Source organism: Pleurodeles waltl, chromosome 3_1, assembly GCF_031143425.1.
Source record: "Pleurodeles waltl isolate 20211129_DDA chromosome 3_1, aPleWal1.hap1.20221129, whole genome shotgun sequence".
Lineage (NCBI taxonomy): Eukaryota > Metazoa > Chordata > Amphibia > Caudata > Salamandridae > Pleurodeles > Pleurodeles waltl.
The window spans coordinates 110,568,772-110,596,245 of NC_090440.1; the positions used below are offsets into that span (position 1 = coordinate 110,568,772).

The window sequence follows — 27,474 nt, forward strand, 5'->3', positions numbered from 1 at the left end:
GATTAAGTTACAAGGAATGTGCTTGTTTCTTTGAATTACTCAGAACCACGTTTTTTAAACTGTAAAATTAACCATAATTTAGTGTATGAGTGTTCAGAAAACGTGATTGTTACAGCTGGCATATATAAACAACGCAATTTAGTATGATCCAGTGTATTGCTAGAATGACATAGTGTTCGTTTCGTAGAATACTAGACAAAAGAAGATAAGCTCAGAGAGTCCCAATCTCATTAAACACACCAAATGTGTCTCCATGATATGACATTATTTAGAACATTGCACCTGGTCGTCCAATAGAGCGCTTCCTGTCAAAAGACAGAAGCATTAATTGTCTCCTCTTGTAGTATTCTGCAGTATTCCTGGTCTTTCTTTATTTTAACACAGTATTGAATTTAGGGCCAGATGTATCAAGCAATTTTACATTCGCAAACGGTGCGAATCGCAAGGGGCCAGATGTAGGAAACAATTTGCGACTCGCAAACGGCAAAAAATGCCGTTTGCGAGTCGCAAATCGCAGTTTCCTATGCAGAAATGCATTTTGCGAGTCGGTACCGACTCGCAAAATGCATTTCCGAATCGCAAATAGTAAGCGGTGTTCCCTTCCTATTTGCGATTCGCAGTGGTATGCAATACCATTTGCGACCGCATATGCGGTCGCAAATGGTATCGTAGTTACCATCCACTTGAAGTGGATGGTAACCCACTCGCAAATTGGAAGGGGTCCCCATGGGACCCATTCCCCTTTTTGAATGGACCACAAATTATTTTTTCAGGGCAGGTAGTAGTCCAAGGGTCCTTTAAGGAAAACGGGCTACACTTAAAAAAAAAAAAACTGCTTTATTTAAAAGCAGTCACGAACATGGAGGTCTGCTGACTACAGCAGGCCTCCATGTTTGCGAGTGCCCATAGTCGCTATGGGGTCGCAAAATGCGACCCACCTCATTAGTATTAATGAGGTGGGTCTTTGCGACCCCATAGCGACTCGCAGACGGTGTCTGAGACACCGTTCTGCATTGCGAATTGCAATTTGCGAGTCGGAAGGACTCGCAAATTGCAAGTCGCAATTTGCAATTTTGCTACATCTGGCCCCAAATTCGGCCGTTTGCGAATGCAAAAATGCCTATCAGAATGTATGAAAGGCATTCGCAGTGCAATTTTAAGGAATCGCTAAAATAGCGATTCCTTAAAATTGCGACCCCATTTAGAGAATCGCAAATTGCGATTCTCTAAATAGGAAATCGCAAATAAGGAATCCTTATTTGCGATTTCTTAAGCACATGTATCAAGAATTTCCTAAATGCAAATTGGGCATTTAGGAAATGCAATTACCAACAACAAAAGTTTTGTGGTAACCATGTGCAAATTTTAAAAATGCATTTTAAATGCATTTTTAAAATTGACATGTAGCGCACACATGCCCCTAAGGCATGTGTGTGCTTCACATGTCCGCAAAAATATTTTTGGGGTGCAGCAGAGGGGGCCTTAGGCCCCCAGCACCCTGGGATTTGCATTTCCTAAATTGCTAATTCCTAACTGGAATTCGCAATTTAGGAAGTGCAAAACCATTTGCAGCAGGCCCATAGGTGCAAATGGAGTTGGATTCTCTATTTGCGATTCGGTAATAGCATTTGCGAATTTTAAGAAATCGCTATTACCGTATCGCAAAAATCATACATATCATTTTGCATTTCTTAAATAGCGATTTCTTAAAATTCGCTATTTAAGAAATGCAATTTGTTTTTTTGATACATCTGGCCCGTAATTTCTAAATGAATTCAGTTTGACATACAGGTATAACAGATTCTCTAGATGCGGGACTCATTTACATTATCAGAATATTGCACACTGATAGTAGGATGTCAAGGCTGAACTAAAAAAATTAAATGAGTTTTGATTTGGTCGGGCCATGTGTTAGACCTTTGTTCTGGCACCAACGTTCGTTAAAATACTCTTGAGCAATATCTCAAGTGAGATCATGGTAGGGTGAATAATCTCCCTGTGCCAGTCCGACTTAATGTTAATGAAGTCTTAAATGCATATAGCTGTAAATGCCTTGAGGTGCCTCTTGACAGGCCTTAAACAATGCTGCCTAATACAAACCTGCCCCCAGATGGTCAACCCAATTCCCCCCCAGGGCCTCCTTGCAAAAGCTCAACCACAAATAATCTTCCAGACCTTGTGGTTGTGCAAAAGTAGCCTCAGTTTATTAGCAGTTGTTCATAATCCACATGATCAGTAGTAAATCATCACAGCAATTTTCAATAAACAATCATATGTACATAATCACAAAATTACATCAGTCACAGATCAATTTGTCTGTTCGCAAATTATTGCTCCGCAGTCTTACACTGGTGGGCAGTCACCATACTCATCTTTGTCAGAACTCTCCAGCTCAGTTCCATTGCGTACCAGAGAAGTGAAGGCATCCTGGGGTTACGTGCTGCGGCTTCCAGGCGTCCCCTGTTACAGATGTGTGACATTTGCAGCACCTTCTGACCATGCCCGAAATGCAAGTGCCATGTCCGCTCTGCGGTTAGCCCCCTTTTTGGCTCTGCCATAGCTCCATGGTGTCCCTGCCGTGAGGCATACCAAAGACACAGCTGTGACACTTCTTTCCATCTGACAGCCTACCGGCCTCCCTACTGTGTTACTGATGACGGTTATTGGTGCTGACTCAGATAAATGCCCCAAATCCCCATGTATTACGGCTGTGACCCTCACTCCCAGGTGGTGTGGGTGGGCAGGACAACATTTGCAGTCAGTAAATGACCATTGCCCCGCTGGCCTCCACTTTTGACCCTTCTGGGGACCGTCCTTCTCTTCTGCATTGGCCAGTTCAAACTACTCTGCCCAATGACAGTGGTGGCTTTAATGGGCCATGATCGGGCCACAGGCCATGTGTTCCTGGTACCCTTTTGGTATGTTAATCGTGGTCCTCCTACAGTCTGGCTATGCCTTACCGGCTTGCTCCTCAACCTGGCCTAGATGGCCGACCATGTCCCCCCTGGGCCTCCTGGTCAAAGCTCAACTTCCAATAATCAACAACAATTTCAGACTTTGTTGGTGTAAACATGGCTGCAGTTTATCACCAGTTGTTCATAATCTCCAGGATATGTTATAAATCATCACAACAATAATCAATAAATACACATAGTCCCTCTTTAATATGATCATGCATTGATATTGCACCTTTTGTCATGCCAATATGGACCATTACTATCACCCTATTTTTGTCCATAATGTATAATACATCGTCTGACAAACATTCTTTCGAGTATATTAGTGCATGGCCGACTTAAATTTCGCACCCTAAAACTGTGTTATAAATTCTGTTTTCCTGCATGTAGTTTTATCATTTGCCACCCAGTCTCTCCTTTCTGTTTTCTTTTTTTTCAATGTATATTAGTCTGTACGACATGGGTCGGCATACAAGTACAATGTACCTATTTATAACACGCTCATTTTATAATAGGAATGTGATACAGACCATTGTGTACTCGAGACTGCATTTGGTATCTACTTTCCTTCCTTTTTTTCTGTGTCTTCTCACCAGCCGCCCAGTCCCTCCTCAATATCTGTGACAACTACTTTTCATATCACGATTTTACTTTCTTCTGTTTTCCTCTGACCTCTCTCCTTCCCTCTATCTACTAGGTGGGCTGTGGTTTCATCTATCCCAAATAATACAAATATGCATTTACGTTATGTACTTCGTTCTTTTATCACACGTTATAGTGCATCTCCTCTCTTTGACATTCGCGGTATTTAGTACCACTAAGATGGCGACCGTAACTACGCTCCATATCTTGTGCTTTTCACAGTACATCGTTCAGTGGAACTTTTTCTTTCCGGTCACATCGGCACTTCCATTCACACGTTTTTTATGTGACGCCCATCCTGGGACGTAGTGGTACACACATTTCGGCAGCGTTACTATGCGCTCCACGCGACCGGCTACTGCAGACAGTTCCCGCTCCAGATTTTAGGACGGGTTCACTTTTTCAGGTATGCCACCCAGTTCGGAAGGCTGTTTTCATCTAGTTTTCATTTCTATTTTAAGTTTTATCTTTACGGCTAATGGTATTATTATCAACATTTTCCCCGCCACGTCCGACATTGGGCATTCTTCACCCACAGGTCGTGTTGGCAAATCTAGATTAAACCTTACAACCTTCGGGGTACTCTTAGTCTTCACTATTTAGCGTCCTTAAATATCTATGTTTTTGTCTATATATTTATTAACTTCAATGAACATAGCCAGGCTGAACCGAGCATGACATTGCCCACTGCCTTTAGTCGTCTAATTTACGCCTACAATTACTGGTCTCCTTACGGCAACGGGACCTTTTTACAACTGCTCTTGTCATGTTACTCCGGTACTACGCTATAGTTTATGGCCCCTCTCTAGCTCACGAGAATTTCTTTTATTCTCTCCTCCCAATTATTATTGCAACCGGATCCCTTTTCAAAAGATTGGTTGTTACGCTGTAGCCTCGTTTTGCCCATGTATATACAATCTTTTTTCTCACTACATGTTAGTTTATTTTTACAGATTGCTCTTCTCTTTTGTTTCATTTCCTCTACAGATATGCGTTCAGTCACAACTTTATAGTGGTTTATCCTTTTTACTCATAAGGTTAAACTGAACTTTTCTTTCTACAACTTGGAAGAAACACATAATCTTCCCTACATCATTTATTGCCCGTATTGGAACATCCTACTTCCTTTGGTAGGTCCTATTACCTGGGATGATGCCTACATCTTCTTGGGGTTTTCTTACTTTTGTTTGTTTTCCACTTCAGCTCTTTGTTTCCTTGTGTAATGCAAATCCTCTGGGGGGTCTTTCTCTCAATTTTCAATTTTTAGTGACGACTTTGCTGGAAAATATGACAGAAGTCATTCCCGGCCCTTTAATTGGGTCCCTATCATAGTCTCCGAGGTAAAAAAGGGTTTGATTTTTTGAACATAACCTAAACTTTATTTTATACTTTCAATATGCACAGTGCTATTTTGGCTCGTCTTTTTCTACACTAGCATTTTTTCCGCACTAGGTTTTCTCTCAAACATTCGGTGTTTCTCACCTTTCTCCTTATTTTTTTCACCTTTCTCATCCAGTTCACCATTTGAGGTTGGCGACAGGAGCGTGCAGTCTAGACACCCACCATTGTTTTTATTTCTGTTTTTAATCATGTGTGCACACACATTGGAATTTGTATATTACATGGTCTCCCTCTTTCTATGAGACACTTGGGGGTCGTGTACCACCTCTCGCATCCATCTGTTAACAGTGTGATGATTGTAAATAGTTCCTTTATATGTGTTTTGTTTTGTTTGTTTTATTTGCAGCCTTGAAAAAGTCCGATAGGACGAAACACGTGTTGGCTGATTTCTGTTGTATTTTTCTTGAACAGTTGTGCTCACTGAACAACTCTCGTCTCCATCTTCTAAAGGAATAAAACATTTCCAGCAACTGCATTTTACATCTGCCATATTATTGTTTGTGGAGTGCCTTGATCCTGTTCATTTTTTCTTGCAATAATCAATAAATAATCAATCATTTATACACAATCACAAAATGGCATCAGCCATACATCAATTTGTCCATTCACAAATCATTGCTTCCCAGTCTTAAGCTGTCGGTGGTTTCATGACCTGACAGCTCACCCCTTTCCAACAAGCAAACCTCTTTCTATACTCAAGTTCACAAGCCCTGATGATGTCAGAAGGATGAAAAGACTGAGTGGACCCACTGGAATATGAACCTGTGACCATGAGGTCAATCACAGGCCGCAACAGTGGATGCATTAGCCCCCTATGCCACCAGACCCTTCTGCTAACCCACAAGAAGGCATTTTAGCAACAGCTGCATTACCGTAGGACACGTCAATGTTTTGTGTCAGCCCATGAGGTTACATTATTTGCCCAGAACCAATGGATGTTGATCCAACCTTTAGACTCAACACTGATTGCCCAGACTGAAAGTCACCATATCCTCACCCTATAATCAAGGTAAGGTCCCCCTTTCATCGAGAGGTACCTCCTTCTCCACCGAGTTCACAAGCTCAGAAGATGTTCCAATGGTTTCATAACCAATGGCATCTCCCCCCATTATTGCGTGGTCACAAAATGACCTTTGCCCCCCTCCCCCGGTCTCCACTTTTGGTATTGTAGGAGGGCACGCCTTCCCTTCCGCATTGGTTATTTCAAACCATTCTGACCAATGCCTTTACTGGGCCGTGGCCATCCCCCAGCCTGTGATTTCCTGGCACCCTTCGGGGCACGTTAGCTGCGGTTCTCCTATGAAGCAGCTATGCCTTTCTGGCCTGCTCCTCATCATCAAGCATAAGTCCTCTGAAATGAAAGTTGATGGGAAAATATGACAAACTAATATATATAAGGATCAATACAAGTAGAGAATGTCATTAGCTTACATTATTTGGGTCTTAATTTACTAACCCTTCTGACAAAATTAACCTAACATTACTTTTCGGTAGATTATAAATTAACACCCTTCCGTACATCAGGCACTTTGTTTTGCTCTGCACATTGTTTTAATGTCCTTTCAACCTAATAAATAGTTTTAAGCAAGAAGGACAAGTAAGCCTACATTCAAGTACACATTCTGTGTCTTTGTTGCTTTCCCTATAATTAGTCACCAGTGATCTGATAATGGAACAAGTCCATTGTTCAACTAGATTAAAACTGTATACTCTGTAGATTTAACCTGCCAATGGAGTTAAGTCAATTTACTTTATTTACAGAAATTAAGAGTCCAATTTTATCTTCTTCAAACCCAAATTCTTGATTAATTGTGGTAGTTGTAATATTTGGCAGAAAGGGAGTTGTAGAACTTGAATGTCTACCATATCTAATATTTTTACGTTATTACTAAAACTAAGTAACATTTAGTTAATTCACTGTGGGAAATTGGGTTGGTGGTTGACTGGGTGTGAGCACTGGTCAAGCAACAGCCAAAATCACTGCAAAGTGAACAACAAAAAGTCACTAACTTAACCCTTGGTAGCTTTGCACAAAATGCAGTCAGGCTTAACTTAGACGCAATGTGTAAAGTATTTATGCAAGACACACCCCGTAAGAAAGTGAAAACACCCACAAGAAAAGTCCCAAAACAATTTAGAAAAATAGAATACATTTGAATATATTATTTGACACCAAAACAACAGCAATCCAATCAGTTGACCCGGAGTAATGAATTTTTAAAGTTTAAGAACTAAAATAGAACCAAAAAAGATAAAAGAGCGAACTGCAGACATCTGGCCTTGCACGACTGGGTCAAAGTGAAAAGTGAAAGCTAACAGAGTTAGAGAGTGGTTTAGATACAAGAAATGGATTGGGCACGGTCAGTGCTTACTTTTGGACTTGGAAACATTTTGAAAGAAAAATGTCTGAGAAGGTAAAAGTTCAGTGAGGCAAGGCTGAAGGAGTGTCCGAGGAGGAAGTGTCATCAGATGGCCATAGAGTGAAGCTGCCATGAAGATTTTTACCTTCGGGATTAGTCTCTGAACTGGAAGTAAAAAAATCCCCAGTGGAACTAAGCAGAGGGCTGTAGCCGAAGACAATCCCGCAAGGTTAAATAACCCTTCAACGAAGGGCAGTGGAAACAGATTTGCTGCTGCGGAGAAGAACATAGAGGAAGAAGCCGCAAAGTCAATATGACCGACCATGCACCTCAAGCAGATAGGCAAGCAGATGTGTCCTGGTCTCCTCCTGGTTCTTAGAGCTCCTTTTGGCCACAATTTGTCTGTATACGTTTTGGAAAATGGACATCTGGGCACCTTTAACACCAAAACCAAGGCTCCAGGAGTGGATGAAAACACCTTGGGGGTTCAGGACTCACTCAGGCTGGGTCCAGGTGCAGGTTTAAGGTGGTGGGGGGCTGTTAGGTCCCTGTGACTCTGAGAGGAAAGACAGAAAACTAGCTATTGGAGTTACTTCAGGTAGTTCTGGGTGAAGGTGTAAATGCAGAGCTCAACAGAAGGGCTGGCCTCTGAGGGTTCAAGGCAGGCTCCAGGCAGCAGGGCAGTCTGGCAGAGTGCACAGTGGGTCACAGCAGCAGGCATATACCCTGGTGCCCATCTCCTGGAAGGTGCAAGAAGCTTCTGAAAAGGTTCTTTGAAGTTCTTTGAATTTCCGGACTCCCCTGCCCTGGCTCCAAGCTGGTTGCAGTGACAATACAGGGGCGTTAGCCCTATTGTGAGGAGCCAGGACACAACCTATTCAGGTGTAAGTGAGGCTGTGCTCAGCCCCACCCCTCCATCCTGCCAACTGAGGGCCCATTGCAGCACACATTATCCCACTGTTGTGTGACTTGGAAGAAATTCACAAAGCCTTACTGTCAGATACACCCAGTCATGTAACCCAAGACAGACTGCACACACAAAGGGCTAAGGGCAATGTTTGACCTGGCAGCCTTAGGGTGATCTTCCTCCAATAATTTTGCCTCCTTGCCTCACAATTTGGACTCTGCCATTTGTGAGTCCTACCCTCGCCTGAGGTCATGGGCCTTGGAAGTGGATTTTGTAGCTGCTTTCTGCTAAAAACGAAAGCATTGTCACCACTGCGCTGGTCAGAAGTGACGATTTGCCCCTTCGACGCAAAGGCTGTTTGACAACAGCAGATTTGCAGCCTGCGCAGCCTAACAGCGACACTCTGCTTGGTTCAATGGCACCGTATTCTATTCATCTCTGCAGAGCTCGATGTGAGACCCGACTGTGTACAAAAATATCTTTTGCATTTGCACCCTCAACGTCAACGCTTGCTACATACAAGGTACTTCTTCAGCGGACCCTGGGCGGGTTCTGTACCCGGCATGGCCTCCTTCATGGTCGGCCGGAACTTTGGATTTGCACCGGTCCCTTGCAAACTCAAGTGATCTTTTGACCACTAGTGATTACTAAGCACTATTTTTAGTTTAATTTTTCATTTAATCTTTAAAAATTCATATCTTGATTTTTAATGATTGGATGTTTGCCGTCTTGGTCTTGTTTTACTCAGCTAAATATTCACAATTTTTCTAAACATTTGTGCTGTTTTCATTGTGTGTGTGTGTGTGTTGCACAAATACTTCACACATTGTCTCTTAAGTTAAGCCTGCCTCCATGCTCTGTGCCAAGCTTCTGGACGGTGAGCACAGGTTAATTAAAAGTGTGTATCTGATTTACCCTGTCTAGGATTGTGGTACCTACTAGGAAAGGGTGCATACCTCTGCCAACTAGAGACCCAATTTATAACCCTGGTGGCAGTGGCGGGATAGAACTTGTATTTGTGCAATACCATATAGTAACTCAGTGTTCACTGCAGCTCTATACTTAAGACCAATCTGACCCCATTTAAAACTTTTTGCTCTGACCTTTGCTAATTGTCATTTTTAATTTTTCAATGGGTCCTGTTTTATTCTGTTTTTTTTCTGCTTAATCATGTCTTTCACTGGTATGTCCACAGCTACACTTGCATCTGCATCTGAACCTGGCCCTGCAACTGCACCTGCACAAATGGAGTCCAAGCTAATCAAACTGGAAAGTTACAAAGAGGGGCAGCTCAAAGTTGTCTGCCAGGAGTTTCAGGTCTCTATGAAGGATTTCACCAGTGCAGTTGCAAAAGGCGCTGAGGTCCTACATAGGAGCAAGGGAAGCAGGACGTGGTCTCAGAGGAGGAGTGTGAGATTCTGGATGATGATAAGGAGCCAGACCAGGAGGATCTAGAACTGCCTGCAGGCCACGGGGGTCAATAACTTGTCAAGAGGAGTGGGACCTACCAAAGCAGGTAGCATTGCCTAATTGGGAAGCTTGACCCCAGAGAAGCTGGAGGACAGGAGAAAGGAGAGAAGGCTAAATTTAGAACTGGCTAAGATGCAATTGGAGAACGATCAAGCTTTAGAGAAGAAGAGGCTGCCCATAAGTTCAACCTCAGAGAGCTGGACATCAGAGATCTACAAGTGGGGTCCAGCAACAGCAATGGGGGCAGCATATTTGCAGTGTCATCAGAAGTCCAGATTTCATATCCCAAACGATATGGTACAGTTATAGTGAGGGGATGACATAGATAAATGGTTGGAAGCCTATGAAGTGGCTTTAAAAGTGCACATGGTCTCAGAGGTGTTCTGGGGCTAGTGGGTGGTGGTACATGCCCACAGTGGGGAGAGGGACACACTCCTTAAATTAGAGGTGGGGGACCAGACCAACTACTCTGCCTTGAAGACCATTTTAGTCAGTACGTTTGAGTTGACACCTGAGAAGTACAGGTAATGTTTCAGGGCTAGTCACAAACTCTCTACACAAACATGGGTGGATATATTGGACTATGCTAGTAAGGCACTGAAGGGCTAGGTGAAGGGCAGCAAGGTTGATGACTTTGAAGAGTTGTACAACTTATTTTTGAAGGAGCACATTCTTGATAATTGGAGTCCATGTGTCCTTGTAACTTACACGTTCTCCACCCCTTACCACACCAAAGCAATGGGATTGTTGAGAGGTTCAACAAGACCCTGAATGGCATGATTAAAGTCTGTCTGAGGGCCTGTGGAAAAAGTGTGATATCCTCTTGCCATGTCTGTTTTGGCTACAAGGAGGTACCACAGAAGGGAGTGGGCTTCAGCCCCTCTGACCTTCTATAATGGCACTCTGTCAGAGGTAATTTAGTAAAATGTGTTGATGCAAGCTAAAAAAAACATAATGGAAAATCAGTGTAATCATATTGAACAAGATTATGGTAAACATAAAAACAAAAAAACATTGGCAAAGCCAATAAGTCCAACACTGCTGGTAGACCTTTTGGTTTTGTCAATACGTGTCTTGTTTTGATATGGTTTTTGCGAAACTTTATTGTTGTGGGTGCTTCCAGGCCCGCACCTTTATAAGAAACATTGGCTAAAAGAATAACTATTTTTGGGTCTCAAAAAGCACACATTGCTCTGAAGTCCCTGACACTAAACAAATCTACTTTGTGTGCAGATATGCTTCTTGTGAAAGAGCAGACGGCTGTCAATCACAGTGAAGCCAGCAAAAGATAGATAGTTAAAATTTTTATAAAAACAAAAGGTCGGTGTTAATGTCAGACCCAATTAGGAGCTCAATTCTTAAAGAAAGTCACAAAAGTGCACTCATGGTATACATCCTTGCAGATTTACAACTAGTGAATTCACAAGAATTTACAGAAGTAGGCCAGGAAATCGTACTCCTAGAAGATATTTGTGAACTGCATTTTAGCACGAGCAAATATCTATGTGTAGATTTGCTCAGGGGAATATTTGTTGAGCATTTACAAGATCACTTTACTCCACTTCCCCCACCCCCCATCCCTGGGATTAGTTTTACTTCTGCCCATGTCAGGAGTAAATTTCAAACCTTTCTCAGTGCAGAAAAAGAACAAAGATGGTGGAAATCCCTCAAACATGCAAGTTAGTAGGTTTGCACAGATTCAAATGGGCATTGCATCCCTGGAACTACTGCTAACTGCTATGTCCAGCCCCCAATATGTGATTTGTGGAAAGGTGGCAGAGGAAATTGCTAGTATTCAAACCGTGTAATTGTATAAGCTCTGGAATAATCAGAGAGGTTATTATAAGAGCTCTTATATTGTGAAATTGTTGCCATAATTTGTCGCCACACTAACTGGCACGAAAGGGACAAGAGGATTTTTTTTAGGACAAATAGAGTTATGATGCAACATTTCCCATGGACAAGTAGATATTTTGTTGAATTTCACAACCCTGCTGACCAGAATGGCTTTTACATTATCCATTTTGGTACCAGAATATTTCCCGGTCACTCTTGCTCCTGATACAAGGTGGCCATTTTAAGTGATTCCTAAAATACAGACTGAAGGATCTCAGTCAGAGTATAACTACGCTATGAAAAGTCAGGAACTATCACACTCCTGTGTGCTGTGTGAGCTGATGAGTAAATAATTTCATTTGAATCTATGTTCAGTGTCCTCACGGTGTGTACCCTTCATGTATGATGACCACAGAAAACTAATGTAGTTCGTTTGTTTTCAATATAAAAAGTGATTGCTAGAGTGAAGTATCTGCCCTGCAGAGGAGGGAAACAATACAATGAATTTTGCAAACTGTATATACAATGTAAATGCTCAAACCACTTATATGAACAGACTAATTACATTATTATCATATATGATATAGAAGTCTTCCTTAATTAAATACATTTTTGTCTGTAAAATAGGTTTGTTAAATGAGGCACACAAATTGGCTAATGAGTAGTGAGAAACAGTTTTAAATATTACCCACAATCTGTCATTATTCTTAAACTGCATCAATACTTGAGAGAGAAGATTTGCCTCTCAATCAACATAGAATTGAACATCACTGCCTATAATGCATCAATAAAGAAATACATCTGCTCTAATAAACGCCTCAAGTCAGAAGATAGGACCCAAAACACTCTTGGCAGTCACTGTACATTTTTGTTAAGTGACGTGAATGACTATATGAAGTATATATTTTGAAAGGTGCATGTGATAGTTAATAAGGTGTTCAAATAATGTATTTCTACTAATATTTTATATGTGCTTTGCTTTATTTTTATGATAACATTATTTTATAACTGCAAACTGATATGGATTTTCTAACAAAGAATTCTGTAATTTAACAGTATTTGCTACAAATAACAAAAAGTCAATCTTCCTACATTGACTCAATGATGATATTAAAATAGTTGGCAGATATTTCCATGTACCTCAACCCCATCTCTATAGAACTGTATAAGAAATTAATCATATTGGGCCAGTTTATGAATGTCTAAGTTAAGGCAACTCCATTCAGACCAATTGTAAAAAATAAAAGAATCTCATCACTCTCAAATTTGAATTTTGTATATATAAAAAGACACACACAAAATACAATTGGAAACAGCATGTCCCCTATTAACTTACATCCATCTGTCTTTTTTCTGCAGCTTCGGCTAGTTGTCTTCTCCTCAATTCCTAGATGGAAAATTTAAAAAACAAATACTTTATACCTAGTAAACATATAAGCAATGGGAAAACAAATTCCCTTGAGAGACTGTTTTCTCACCACTGGTTTAGTACGTTTTTAAAAAAGGCACCGATTAGTATATACATGGAGGTTGATAAAGATTAGTACATGGGTTCTTGGGTAGAAAATTAGCTCTAAATAGAAGGTACTGGGTATATAGAACTGAATAAAAACAAGATGAAATCAACATTCATACATGCACACTGTCTCAGTGACCCTGTTTTACAACTCCATGGTTGTTAGCAACAATTCAACATCCAGGTCCACACCTTGTTTGTTTTAGGTGAAATCAAGAAAGAAAACAACCTTGTCTGAAACTATCTACTACAGGATCTGGCAATACCTGCTGCCCCTCTCATCCAACATCAAAAAGCATGGAAGTTACAATCTGGTCTGATTTGTAAACTACTCAAAAAGGTAACAACTGCTCACCTTGCACTTTGGCACAGACTTCTTCAACAACCTCAAAGGTGTACAAATATTAGCCGCATCCAGCAACTAACTGTACTTTGTGTTCACATCAAGGAGAATCTAAGCACCAGACCAGAGAATGTGGTCATCTTTGAAAGGTATATATCAAACACAGACTCTGGAAGAACCCTGTTTTTGTAATCAGAAAATGGAGATGTACTACCCAGTGAGGTGAAAGGAGTTGCCAAACAGACGTGAAACATAAAAGTCAAAAACCTACAGATATTCTGAAACTGTGAATGCTGTGAGTTTGTCAAGACCGCAACCTGCCAACTACTATGCCTGCCCAAAGAGCAAAGTTTATTTCCCTGGTTTAACACTCAGATTGGCACAGATTATTTTTCTTTCCACCCTATGGCTTGGGTATAGTTGTTCTGGTGTTAATTATCAGCAATGTAATCAACAAAAGGAAGACATTCTAGACACAGCAACTCAAACGTAAGACCAAGGCAGGAGCAGGTACATGCCAAGGTTGTGCTGGAGTGTAACAGTTCAAATGTGATTCATGATAGTAAGCAAAACAGATTATCAGGCACATGCAGCAGGAATGTGACATCACTCTTTTATGTGCCTCTTTGCCACTGTCAATGAGTCAGAAGCTGTGTTGTGTGTACAAGAGGCATGTCAGCAGCAACAATAATAAATGAGTCTATAGTTTCTTAGATTAACACCAGTTCACAGAAAGAACCATTTGTTGAGGACTGAACTGAGGCTACTGTGGGGGTTGGTGGTGGTCTCTGAAACAGCACTAGCATTTTGGTGATGGTTCACAAACTCAATTGCTATTAAATTGTTACAAGTACATTGTAGAAGAGAACAAAGAGGACTACAGTAGTACTACATCATGCACTCCAAAATGCGTTTGCAAAGAGGCTTCTAAATGTTCTCCATCTTTTGCCTTCATTTATTAAGGCCACAGCCCATGTCAATCTCAAGCTTTAGAATACTGAACCTCAGCTACCATTCTTGCGTGTACAAAAAATATACTTTTGCTGGAGATTCCCTCCAATTTCATACAATAAATACAGGAGTACTTTTCTGAGGGTAGTGTTACCAGTAACTTAACATGTGTGTGAAATGTCTGCACTGAGGACTTGGTTTAACATTTCTGAATCAACATTATTTTGCTAGCTGTAAGAATATGGGTTATTGGTTGAGGTAAGTGGAGGCCTCACTAATGCAACAATCCCAATCTTTGTCAAGGTGAACTACAATGGTCACAAATTTAACCTATGCTTAATCATTGGGTAGCTCGGAAAAAAAGAAGTCAGGCTTAACTTAGTGGCACTGTCATGAAGTGGAAACACAATTCACGAAAAATTGCAAGCCAATTTCAGAAAAATTGAGAAAATGTAAACAAATAAAACAATATTAAAACACATATATTTCAATCAGTAGGACCGGAATTATGATTTTTTAAAAGGTTTTAGTGTAAAATAGTGCCTTATAAAGCACCAACCACAGGTATCTGGTCATGCAAGATCAGCAGAAAGTAAAAAGTTAAGGCTGACAACCACAGCAGGAGGGTCGGATACAAAGGGTGGATCAGATTCTGTCTCGGTATACCCCTGGACTTAGAAAATATCTTGTCTTGAACAAGAGTTGAGGAGAAGGTAAAGTTCAGTAGGGTAAGGCAGCAGGTTGTGTCTTTGCTACAGAGCCTTTTTGGAAGTTGAAAATCTCCAGCTGGTCTAAGCTGAAAGTTGTAGGCAAAGATGAGTCCACGAGGCTGGATATCGTCACCAAGAGCTCCCACTGAACAAGTTTTCCTGCTGCGGAGAAGAACGCAACAGGAGCTACTGTAAAGTCATACGAACCAGCGATGCACCTTGGATGGACAGGCTGGTAGGTAGGTCCTGGGTTTCTGTTGGTTCTCCAAGACGTTTTTATTGATTTTCTCAGTAAGCGCCAAGTTTTAGGTTTAGGTAGGAGCAGCACCTCCAACACCACTTCCAAGGGTCCAGGACCTGGGGGCACCAATTCGGGGGATAGGACTCACTCCAGTAGAAGCCACGTGCAGGGTTCATGGCCTCAGGAGCTTGCTCTGTCCTTGCAGCTCACACAGGAGGCAAGCCAACTATCCCTTGGAGTCATTTTTGGTGGTCTTGGGTTCAAGTAGACAATCCAGTTCTCCTTTATGTAACAAAGCAGCCCTTTAAGCACCAGTACAGCCCTTTGGTAGAAACAGGCAGTGATCTGGGGGATCAATGCAGTCCTTCTGAAGTCTTCCAGAGGTCCAGGAGTGTACTGAAGAGTTGTTCTGTGGGTCCACAATTTATACCAAGTGCCAGTGTTTGCAGTGGGGGGATTCTTTATGCTATCCACACATCTGGTTCTTGAATGTTCTTCCTATCAATAGCCAAAGTGCTAGGTCTGGGTTAACAAAAGGCTGGTGTAAGGGTAATTTGTGTGTGCAGGAGACAAGCCCCTTGAAGTGTAAGTGGGACAAAGAACAGCTCTGCCCCCACCCATCTTGACTGGATGGGATATCCTGACAACACCTAGACCCCTTTTGTCTCAATGTCTGGGAAGAATACACATAGACAGCTGTCAAATACACCTCGTCATGTGACCCAGGAAAAACTGCAGGCACCTAATCCAACCTTACCATTACAGAGGATTTTAAATTACAATTCATTTGAGTCTGAACTTTATATTTCTACCTGCTCCCAATCAAACATTAGCACTTATTAACTACAGTAAGGAAACCCAATGTATGTCTATGGGAAAGGTAGGCCTTACAGTAGTGAAAGACGAATTTAGGAGGTTTTCATTACAGGACAGGTAAAACTTAAACCCACATGTCCTACTTTTTAAATACTATGCACCCTGCTCTCTTGGCCTGCCTGAGGGGTGAAATATTTTTTCAAAATAGAAGCTTTACGCCTGGCAAAAGGTTTATTTGCCAGATTGAAATGGCAGTCTAAAACTGCCCAACTGATTGCAATGGCAGATCTGAAACATGTTTTAAAGAGCTAATTAGTGAGCAGCACAATGAATATTGCATGCCCACTAGTAGCATTTAATTGACATGCCCTGGGCACATGTAGATCTGTATACTAGAGACTTATAAGTAAATTAAATTAAGTAAATTAAATGTACTGGTCATGTGTAGGCTCATTTTACCATGTTTTAGGGAGAGAGCACAAGCACTTTAGCACTGGTTACCAGTGGTAAAGTGTACAGAGTTCTAATGCCAACACAAACGAATTCAGAAAACGGTAGGGGTGAAAGCAAAACGTTTCAGGGAATACCATACTAAGGATGTCAGGTCTAATAGTAGCTATCTCAAGAATGTCTCATGATCATTTAATATGGCAAACACATTTACGTTTGGCCTAATTTGGTGATTCAGCAGGTATAGGTAGCTGTCACAGTACACATAGATGACCGCTGAACCATCTTGACTATGTTCAACTCTCTCTCCTTTCCCACCCAGCCATCGCTCCCAAGTACCTTTGCCACCATAACCCACCTTAGAAGTCTAGGAAACACTATATGGTACTGGTTTAGACTTTACATCTTTAGCATACCTTCTGCATTCTGTTATAAAGACCTATACTCTTTGTAACATATGTTCTCATTTATTTTCTCCGTAAACTGGTCACACTCGCAAAGCATGGCTTGAATCGCAGAATCAGAGACAGGAGTTCCAAAGCTAAGCTATCCGCCTCCGATAGTGATGCCTTGGTTCCTATGTCTGACCCGGCCCATTTCCTAGCACTATTCCTTGAGGTAAAAAAATGGATGCTCTAGGGACTAGAGGTATTAATGAAAAACTGAAGAAACAAAGAGGTTACCTCTCACCAGTTTGTGTGGATTCAATTAGTTTGCAAACTACAAGGCCAAATATTCAGGAAGATTGTTTACGAAGCCTACAAGTAAACAGTAGCACAGTAGGTACAACTAAGAACTAAATTAGCAGTGGGAGCAGTTATGGTGATCCTGCATTATCCATACAATGACATGTCCTTTGGGCACTATCCAATTTTGTAAGTCATTGGGTTGTTAGTTGACTGGGTTATGAGCCCAGGTCAAGCAGCAAACACAATACTTCTCAGGGCACAAGCAAACTCTAACTTAATCTGCACTCAACCCTCTACTAGCTTGGCACAGAACAGTCAGGCTTAGCTTAGAGGCTTAGAGGGTAAGCATCAAATATGTGTTGTACAGCTGAAACGACGAACAGGTTCTGAGATGCAGCGAGGCTGCAGTGCAAGGTCCTGTGTCATTGTTGAGGATCCCTTTGACGAGGGCTTGCGATGCAAAGTCTGGCATTGAGGATGCGGTGTGCAGTTAGGGCGATGTTTCGGTTCGAGGCATCGTTCTTGAGTTTGCCATCCTTGAGACTGCCATAGAGTAGAGATGTGAAGGCTTGAAGGGTTGCGTCACGCAGTAGGGGGGTTCTGAGGAAGCTATAGAGGCAATGCAGGTTCTTGCGACTGGTCCAATTCACGCAGCAGTTGTGATGCCTTCATTCTGCTTGGGTCTGCACCATGCAGCAGAGGAAGTGTGTTGGTTCCACTGGATGCACAGGCTAGCAGAGCACCTTAAGGGCACTTCCAAGGGTCCAGGACTGGGGCAGCACAACTAAGCAGGGTAGACTCACAGATGGCAGAGTCCAGGTGCAAATGCAAGGTTGTTGACTTTGAACTGATTTCAGATGCTAGCAGATTGCATCGTTACATAACTTTAACTCATTGAACATCTGTATGAATTCATCCCTTGTTGACCTTCTTACCTGTTTACTTTGCAGGCCCAATAGTAGCATTTAATTAAGAGGCCCTGGACACATGTAGTGCAATTTGCAAGGGACGTATGAGTAAATTAAATATGCCAATTGGGGATACGCTAATGCTACCATGTTTAGAGAAGACAGCAGAATCACTTTAGCAGTTGTTAGCAGTGGTAAGGTGCACAAAGCTCTAATACCAGCAGACATTAGGTCACAAAAGTGGAGGAGGCAGGAAAAGCACCACCCTAAGGCTGTCAGGTCAAACATTTCCCTATTCAGCACAGCACATCTCTCATCTTCAAAGTCAGGAAAGAAAAAGTGGCACAGTATGACCTATGATGCCTAACAGTAAATGTCTGTATGAGCAAAGATTTATGTACTTTCATAATTTGTCCGCAATGTTCTCATAATATTTCAGCTTCTCAGATGATAAAGTTGATCCCATATAATAAAACAAGTGTAACCATTAACTCAGACTTTCAGCAAAAAATTCAAATGTCTTTGAGCCATAACTTGAATAATTCTATCTATCCAAACTTATGCATGCACTATATCATGTTTCCAGGGAATGTTTTAAATAAAGTTAACCCCCAGATAACAGACTATGGCCCTCATTCTGACCCTGGCGGTCGGCGGAGAGACGGCGGTCGGACCGCGAACAGACCGGCGGTATTAAAAATGGCATTCTGACCGCGGCGGTCCCCGCCGCGACCGACCGCTACTTCTCCACTCCGACCGCCACGGCGGTCATGACCGCGGGGCTGGAGTTTGCGCACTCCGGCCCGGCGGTCGTCCCAAGACCGCCAAGGGTATTATGACCCTGCCTACCGCCGCGGTTTCTTGCGGGCGGGAACCGCCGTGCGAACCATGGCGGTAAGCACTATCGGGGCCAGGGAATTCCTTCCCTGGCACTGATAGGGGTCTCCCCCACCCCCCACTACCCACCCGAGTCCTCCCCCCACACCCTCCACCCCCCTGCCACCCCCCAGAGGTGGTACGAACCCCCTCCCCACCCCCACCCCGACATGCACATACATGTACCCCGACATGCACACACCCCCAACATGCACATATACACACCCCCTACACACACATACACAACGGGGACACATACCCGCACACATACATGCCGACATGCGCACCTGCCGAACAGCACACATTACCCATAGACACAGCAGCACCCCCCGCCCGCATACACGCACTCACACACTCCCTCTACACACTCACACGCACACCCCCATGCACGCCCACATCACACAACACCCCCCCACCCCCTCCCCTCACGGACGATCAACTTACCTTGTGCGTTGGTCCTCCGGGAGGCGACGGGAGCCATAGGGACGTGACCGCCAACAGAAGACCGCCAACAGAAGACCGCCACACAGAAATGTGGGTCGTAATTCTGTGGGCGGTGTTCTGCTGGCGTGGCGGTGGAGGTTGACCAGTCTCCACTTTCCCGCCGACCGCCAGTGTGGCTGCTGGCGGTTTTCCGGCGGAACGCTCCCAGCGGTCAGAATGCGCACAGCGGCACACCGCCGCGGTCGGCGGTCTTCACCGCGGCGGTAACTCAGCGGTCTTGCGAAAAGACCGCCAAGGTCAGAATGAGGGCCTATCTTTCTAAAGTAGAGCTCCAGACAATCTTAGCCTCTTATATTTTTGTATGGGCAATTGTGGCCCTTTTCAAATGATTAGGTTGAGCTGCTCCTTTTGAAGTTGAAAGTAAATACAAACTACTGGCACCAGAGACACATTACATCCCTACAATTAAAAACACATGAATTTGGTATTTACGCACTACAAGTACAGAACGAACACTGATTTGTATACATACATATATCTGAGCCCATTTTGTCACAACACAGTCAAGCTAAAAGAGCTGTATAAAATGTTCTCCATCTCTGACATTCAATTAATAATTTTCAGCCATCACCTTTATGATGGTGAAGGAAAAGCAACAACTGAAGCAACAAAAGAATGTGTACTGAAGTTGCAAAGATAGCTGCCCGGGGAGGATCAAGCTATGGTCAGTCGACTTCAATCACTGTATTGGCTCCTACCCAATTGGCATATTTAATTTACCTGTAAGTCCCTCACAAAGTGCACTGTATATGCCCAAGACCTGTAACTTTAATGCTACTAGAGAGTCTGCAGCACTGATTGTGCCACCCACCTAAGCAGACCCTTAAACATGTCTTAGGCCTGCCATTGCAGAGCCTGTGTGAGCAGTTTCACTGCCACTTCGACTTGGCATTTTAAACCACTTGCCAAGCCTCAACCCCCTCCTTTTTAAACATACGTAAGTAAAAGGCAGGACATCTACTTGTACGTTTTACATGTCCTGGTAGTGAAAATCTCCCAAAGTCACTTTTCACTACTGTGAAGCCTGCTCCTCTCATAGACATGCATTGGGAATTCCCTTACATACTTTTAAGTGGTCATTTCTGATCAGAAAGGAGTGGTGTTGTTATGTTTGGAACGGTAGTGAGAAATCCTGCTTACTGGTAAAGTTGGATTTAACATTACTTTTTTAGAAAAGCCACTTTTAGAAAGCAGGCGTTTCTCTGCTCTTACTACTCTCTGTGCCTTTCAGCCCATCTCTAGTCCATGTCTGGTCTGTGCTGGGTGACAGCTCCCTTTGTGCATTCCATCCAGACAGCCATAAACACAGGACACTCAGCTGCATCTGCAGCCATTTGCATAATGATGGGTCTTCCTGGGCAGGAAGGGCGGAGGGGCTCTCACTTACACTTTAAAGGGTAGTGGCCTGACCCTAAACAAAGGACTGATAACCTTTCACAGATTTTCTGGCAGACAGGACTGGGCTAAAAGGGAAACTGGGGCCCTTCAAAACCACTCTTTGAATTCTCTCTCACTTATAAGGAACATTTAGGTATAAGTACTGGGTCTCTGAACCCCCCTAAGATCAGACACTCCTGGACTCTGTCTGAACGATTGCAATGCTGCCCAAAGGACTCAACTGGACTGCTTTTCTGGAAGGTCTGCTTTTCTGCTTGTTACCCTGCTGCCTACTGCTCCCCCACTCTGCTGGAAGGACTCGGATATCCCAAAGGCTTGTTAGGTTGCCTCCTGTTCCGAAGTCTCAGGAACATCAAAGACTTGAACCATTTCCACTTAGACTCTACAAGCTGTGAGGTCTGCCCTTCTTTAGAAGCAGGACAAAAGGTGCTCTCCCTTCTGTGGTGTTCATCGGAACTGCAGTGAAGCAACGCAAGGCCTCGCAAAGTCTTGCTGTGCAGCTGCCAGCCTCACTAGACTCAATGTCGCGCAGCGCGAAGCCCCCACAAGGCCTCGCTTAGAATCAACGCACAGTGACGCCAAGCTCTACAAAGCCAAGCCGCACAGCTCCCCAGGATCGACGCAAAGTGACACCAAGCCCCTTAAAGCCTTGCCGCACAGCTCTCCGGGATCAATGTCAAGTGATGCCAAGTCCTACAAAGCCTGGCCACACAGCTTCTCGGAACCTACACGGGACGACGCGATGCCTTGCGAAGTAACGCCTCACAGACTGCGCACCAGGATTTAAGCTACTGTGTTAAGCGGGCTCAAGTGCCTGGATAACCACAGTTGGCGCTTTGTAGGTCCATGTGCTATTTTTACCTAAATCTTTAAAATTCCATATCTCAGGATCTACATATTGGATTTTGGTAATTATGGTCTTCTTTTATTTTAGAAAATCATAATCTAATTTTCTAAACTGGTGTGGAATCTTTTTGTAGCGATTTCACTGGGTTACTAATCGAGTTATTGCACAAATACTTTACACACTGCCTTATAAGTTAAGCCTGTCTGCTCTGTGCCAAGCTACCGGAGAGTAAGCACAGGATAATTTAGGTTCTGGTGTGACTTATCTTGAGTAGGATTGTGGTCCCTACTTGGAGAGGGTGCATACCTCTGCCATCTAGAGATGCAATGTCTAACACTGACATTCAATCAATAATTTTCAGACATCACCTTTATGTTGGTGAAGGAAAAGCAACAGCTATCCAAAGGAATGTGTACTGGAGATACAAAGATAGACGCCCAGGAGGGTCAAGCTATTGTCAGTCGACTTCATATACAAAGAAATGGGAAGGACAATAAATAGTCACAGTCAAGCACAGGTTTAGCATCCGGGGGGGGGGTTGAGTACTCACTGCGTACATCTGAGAACTGTGCTGCTCAGCCTGACAAACATGATTTGGTCAGTCCTTCCTTAAGGGCAGGTGTCTGAACTCTATATTAATTGCAGCCCAGACATGAGAAGAGGTGAACCTACTATGAAATCGAGAAGGCTAAGGCAATGTGGGGTTGCTCCTATGGTTAGTGAGGCACGAACTGCAGAATCCAGATGCTGGGATGCACCACTGCATGTGTCATACAATGTTTGGTCATAGAGAACCCCCATTTTCATTGTCCATGGAGTATCACTGGCAGTACCTCATATAAGAAACCTCACAGAACACTCTCTCATGCAGAAGTGAAAAATGTCAGTTATGAGAGGATGCACAGATTTCGAAATTACATCAGTAGACATTGTTTCTGTAGACATAAAGGGTTGTGACCCATAGGTTGGCGAGAATGTGGTGGAGTCTAAACCCTCCACTAACAGCAGAGTATACATCTGTAGGAGCCCCACCCTGTGCAGAACTTTTGGGCAGTCAGAGAAGCGCAAAAAAAAAACATGAATAATATTCCAAGGGTCTGGGGATGCAAGGCCACTGACCAGTACAGTAGGTTGGCCACAGTACGCAAAATGAAGTCAGGATACAACAAGGAGCAATTCATGAGGGGCTCATGTTCCAACTGGGGCCATAGGATGACAGTCTAGGTACAAGACATATTGCATGAAGAACATGAAACCTGCATTAGCACTGTTGCTATTAACAATGTTATCATATTGAAGAGTTATATAAAATGTGCAGTCAATTACTGTAAAATGCAAACAAAGGAACAAGAGCAGATTCTACCTTATTGCAAACAACGGCATAAATAAAATATAATTCCCAGAGCCTTTACTGTCTGCCACTAAGGATTTACAAAAAATGTGATGCTAAGCACATACTGTAACTGATTTTAAAAGAAAAAAACTTTTAAACAATAAAAACAAAAAAACTTTGAAACAAACACTTAGGTATTAAACACCCCAAATTCATATGGCAGGCCAGGTGGTTGAATGTAACTTGAGCAAACTAAAAACATGTATCATTTGTGTTGTAGTCTTCAGTTGATCAACTTAGATGTGTTGTTATAGCAAGAATCACAGTGAGGTCAGGTTACATGCATTGCACCACTTACTCAGCAATGTACACTGGTAGTAATGCAGTGCTGCACGCCAATCAGTGTAAAATATAATTTTCAGTAAGTGAAAATACCATGTCTCAGTGCAAATGATGGTGTACAAGTGATTTCCTGAAATCTCGAGGGAGACTTGGGTGCAGCCAACCAGTGGGAGGTCTCCCCCGGGTTAGTTTGGGAAATGGAGCAGCCCAGGGCTGTACATTGGCCTTTTTGGGCTACATTGGGTGCTGTAGTATATAGTGGGCCACTATTAGGCGCCTGCCACCATTTTAGGTAAAACCTTTGGCTGGCTGGCTGGCAGCAGTGCAGGAGCGTTTTTTCTTTAGGCATTTTATCAGTTATTGCGGGCTTCAGCTTGCTGTATGACCTATAAAGTAGCTCTTTAGTGTTAGCAGTGAAAGGGAATAGTGTTCCTTAGCGTGATGGTAGTTATAGGCGACGTGCGAGTGCCGCAGACCGTGGAACTCCTGCAGGAGGCCAAACGACTCAACCTATCAGTTGGGGACAACAGGGATGCAGGCCGCCCATTGAGAAAGGTGACCGTGGGGGCAGCGGAGGCGGTATTGGTGTTTGCTCTGCTGCGCAGCCCTCATACTGTTGGGAAAGAGGTGGGTGCCCGAGGCCGCTCTCGTACACGTGAGCGGCCTCGGCGGTGCAGGTATTCAGGCAAGGCCGACAGCGCTGGCTAGGAGGTGCTTGGCCTAGAGGTGGAGCGGGTGAGCGATGAGAGGCACAGGGCCTCGTGATGACAATATGGCTGTAATGTCTCCCAGCTGAAAAAAGCATCAACAGGTGGCAAGCAGCGCAGACAGCCCGCTTCTCGCCAAAACTGAATGTGTACGGGGACAGAGAGGCGGGACAACCTACAGTAATATTAGGGATATGGCCCCCAGTGGTCGAGTGATGGTAGGGCTGTAGGAAAGTACCCTCTTTTCGACAAGTTACCACCAATTTCTGCCTTTACTTCATCTTTTACCGACGGAACAACCGCTGACCACTCCAGGAACTCTACAACTCGCAACAAGGAAGCAAAGACGACTTCTACAACACTGTTTCATCAGCTCCTGCCAGCAACTGCAACAGTTTCCAGGTCATGCATCATCCGAGGACTGCCTGTCTTCAGCCTGCACCAGAAGAACCAAAGGAATCTCTAGTAGACTGATGGAATCACTTCCCCGCTTCAGCAGGCACGACTGGTGGCGTGGGTCCCCTCTCCAGATGAAAAGCGTGGATCCAACAATGTGGATGGTGGACTTAAGTGACCGCGACAGTCCCAAGGTCCAGCTGTCCAACTTTGGTGGAGGTATGAGCTTGCCTCCCCATACAAGACAGTACCCCTATGCACCGCGTGACTTGCAGTTGCCAAGGCTTGTGTGCGATCTTCCAAGAAGGTCTTTGTGCACAGCACAGCTTAGGCCCCCAGCACTCCATCCTGTGACGCACAGCTTCCCGAGTGGTTCTCTGGCGGCGTGGGACCCCTTTGTGTCGTGTTGCATGGGCCTCCATTTGCACTTTCTTTGTCACTGTGCTGTGAGACTCCTGTGCATGCTGCCTGGTCTTCTGAGGGCTCTCTGAGTTGCTGAGAGCCCCCCCCCCCGTCTCCCCTTCCTGAGTAGAGGCCACCAGGTCCCTCCTGGTCATCCTGGGGTAACCAGGAGGATGAGAGGGAGGGAGATTGTAACGCTTTAGAATCAGGGGAGCAGCCTGAGGATTCAGGGGATGGTCCTTCATAACATCTTCCCCCTACGAAACCATCTAGTGTGGCTGGCAGTGGGAGGGGTTCACATACAGGTAGAGCTCCTTTCACACCTAGAGGTCAGGTCACTAAGGTTACCAAAGCTAGGGAACGATCTGCCTCTGCTCATTCCAATGTCACCTCAGTCTCTGAGGAGTCCCACACATCCAATCCAGAGGATAACTCCCTAGACAGGAACTCAGAAAGCTAAGATTGGAGGAGGCTAGACTGAGGCTGCAACAGCAACAGCTGGCCCTAGGTAGGGAAGCCTTAGCTGTGGAAAGGGAAAGACAGGGGTTGAGGTTATTTCCTCATGATGGCAGCAGCAACAGAACTTTCAGGAGTTATGGTGTTAGGGAGAATAACTTTGATTCCAGAAACTTGCACAAGATTGTTCCCCCTTACAAGGAGGGGGATGATATCTATAAGTGGTTTGCTGCACTTGAGAGGGCCTGTAAAGTACAGAGGGTACCTCAGATGCAGTGGGCTGCTATTCTGTGGTTGTCGTTTTCTGGCAAGGGGAGAGACAGACTCCTTACAGTCAGGGAGGAAGATTCAGATAACTACAATGTTTTGAAGACAGCACTCTTAAATGGATTTGGCTTAACCAATGAACAATACAGAAATAAGTTCAGAGAACCCAGAAAAGAGCCTTTACAAGATTGGATAGACTTTGCAGAATGTTCAGTGAAGGCTTTAGAAGGTTGGTTGCATGGCAGCAAAGTGTCTGACTATGAGGGTACATACAATCTGATTTTGAGAGAGCATATTCTTAACAATTGTGTCTCTGACTTGTTGCACCAGTACTTGGTAGACTAAGATCTGACCTCTCACTAAGAATTGGAAAAGGCGGCAGACAAATGGGTCAAAACAAGGGTGAGCTAAAAAGCTCATACAGGGGGTAACAAGGTCAAGAAGAAGGATGGTAAGCCTCATGATAAGGGTGGGGACAAAGATTTAAAAAATCAGAGTCTTCATTAGGCCCACAAAATTCTTCTGGAGTAGGCACAAATCCTCTTCCAACCAACAGAAAAGGATTTGGTATAACCTGTGTAAAACCAAAGGCCATTGGGCAAGTGACCCCACTTGCCTCAAGTGGACCACCAAACCTTCCACCACCACAACCCCCACTGCTTCCACTAGTGCCCCTAGTAATAGCAGTGGTGGGGGAAAACACTACAAATAACCAGTCCAAGGGTGAAGCTGGGCTCACTTTAGGTAATGTAGTGGGGGGTGGTTTAGTTAGGGAAATCACTGAGTCTGTTTTAGGTTCTGATGGTGGCATTGACCTTGCCATCTTTGTTGCTTGTCCCCTTAATATGGATAAGTACAAGCAACCACCCCTAATCAATGATGTTTAGGTTGAGGCCTACAGGGACACAGGTGCCAGTGTCACTATGGTGATGGAGAAACTGGTGCACCCTGAGAAACACCTACTTGGTCATCAGTATCAAGCGACTGACACCCATAATAACACTGTTAGCCACCCCATGGCTGTTGTGACTCTCAACTGGGGGGGGTGAGGGGGGGAGGTGGGGGAGGTTTACTGGTCCAAAGAAAGTTGTGGTATCCACTGCCGTACCTGTATAATGTCTACTGGGCAATGATTTGGAGAGTTCAGCTTGGGCTGAAGTGGAATTGGAGGCTCATGCAGCAATGCTGGGCATTCCAGGGCACACCTTTGCTTTTACCAGGGCTCAGGCCAAGGACAGGGACACTTAGATCCTGGAACAATGGACCAAGTGCTCCTAAAAACTAGGGTTAGAAAAGGAAAACCCTTGTCCACTATGCCTCCCTCTCCTGAAGATCCCCCTTTTGATGAGGAGGAGTCTACTCCCTGTGCAGACCCTACATCAGTGGAGCTTCAAGCTGATACAACAGAGCTTTTGGGGTGCAGGGGGGCCTGCCAGGGAGGAACTGAGTGTGGCACAGCAGACCTGCCCCACATTAGAGGCTTTGAGACAGAATACTGTCAAACAAGAAGCAGGGGATGTTAGAGACTCTCACAGGGTTTACTGGGAGAACAATCTTCTTTATACAGAGGCAAGGGACCCAAAACCTGGTGCTACCAGGAGACTGGTCATTCCTTTGCAGAATAGGGAATTCCTCCTAACACTGGCACATGACATTCCCCTTGTTGGACATTTGGGGCAAAGTAAGACTTGGGATGGTCCCTCACTTTCACCGGCCTTACATGTCAGAAGACACAAAAGATTTGTTTCG

At 43.9% G+C, this 27,474-nt stretch overlaps 1 protein-coding gene across 2 annotated transcripts in view; it reads right to left on the bottom strand.

Annotated features, from left to right (window-relative positions):
* Window positions 1–27,474, bottom strand: part of SVIP (small VCP interacting protein) — a 241,988-nt gene that overhangs the window by 38,930 nt on the left and 175,584 nt on the right. For both annotated transcript variants that reach the window (XM_069221950.1, XM_069221951.1), the window contains one exon: window positions 12,910–12,960. In XM_069221950.1, the coding sequence (XP_069078051.1) occupies window positions 12,910–12,960 (51 nt within the window). The remainder of the gene's footprint in view (window positions 1–12,909; window positions 12,961–27,474) is intronic.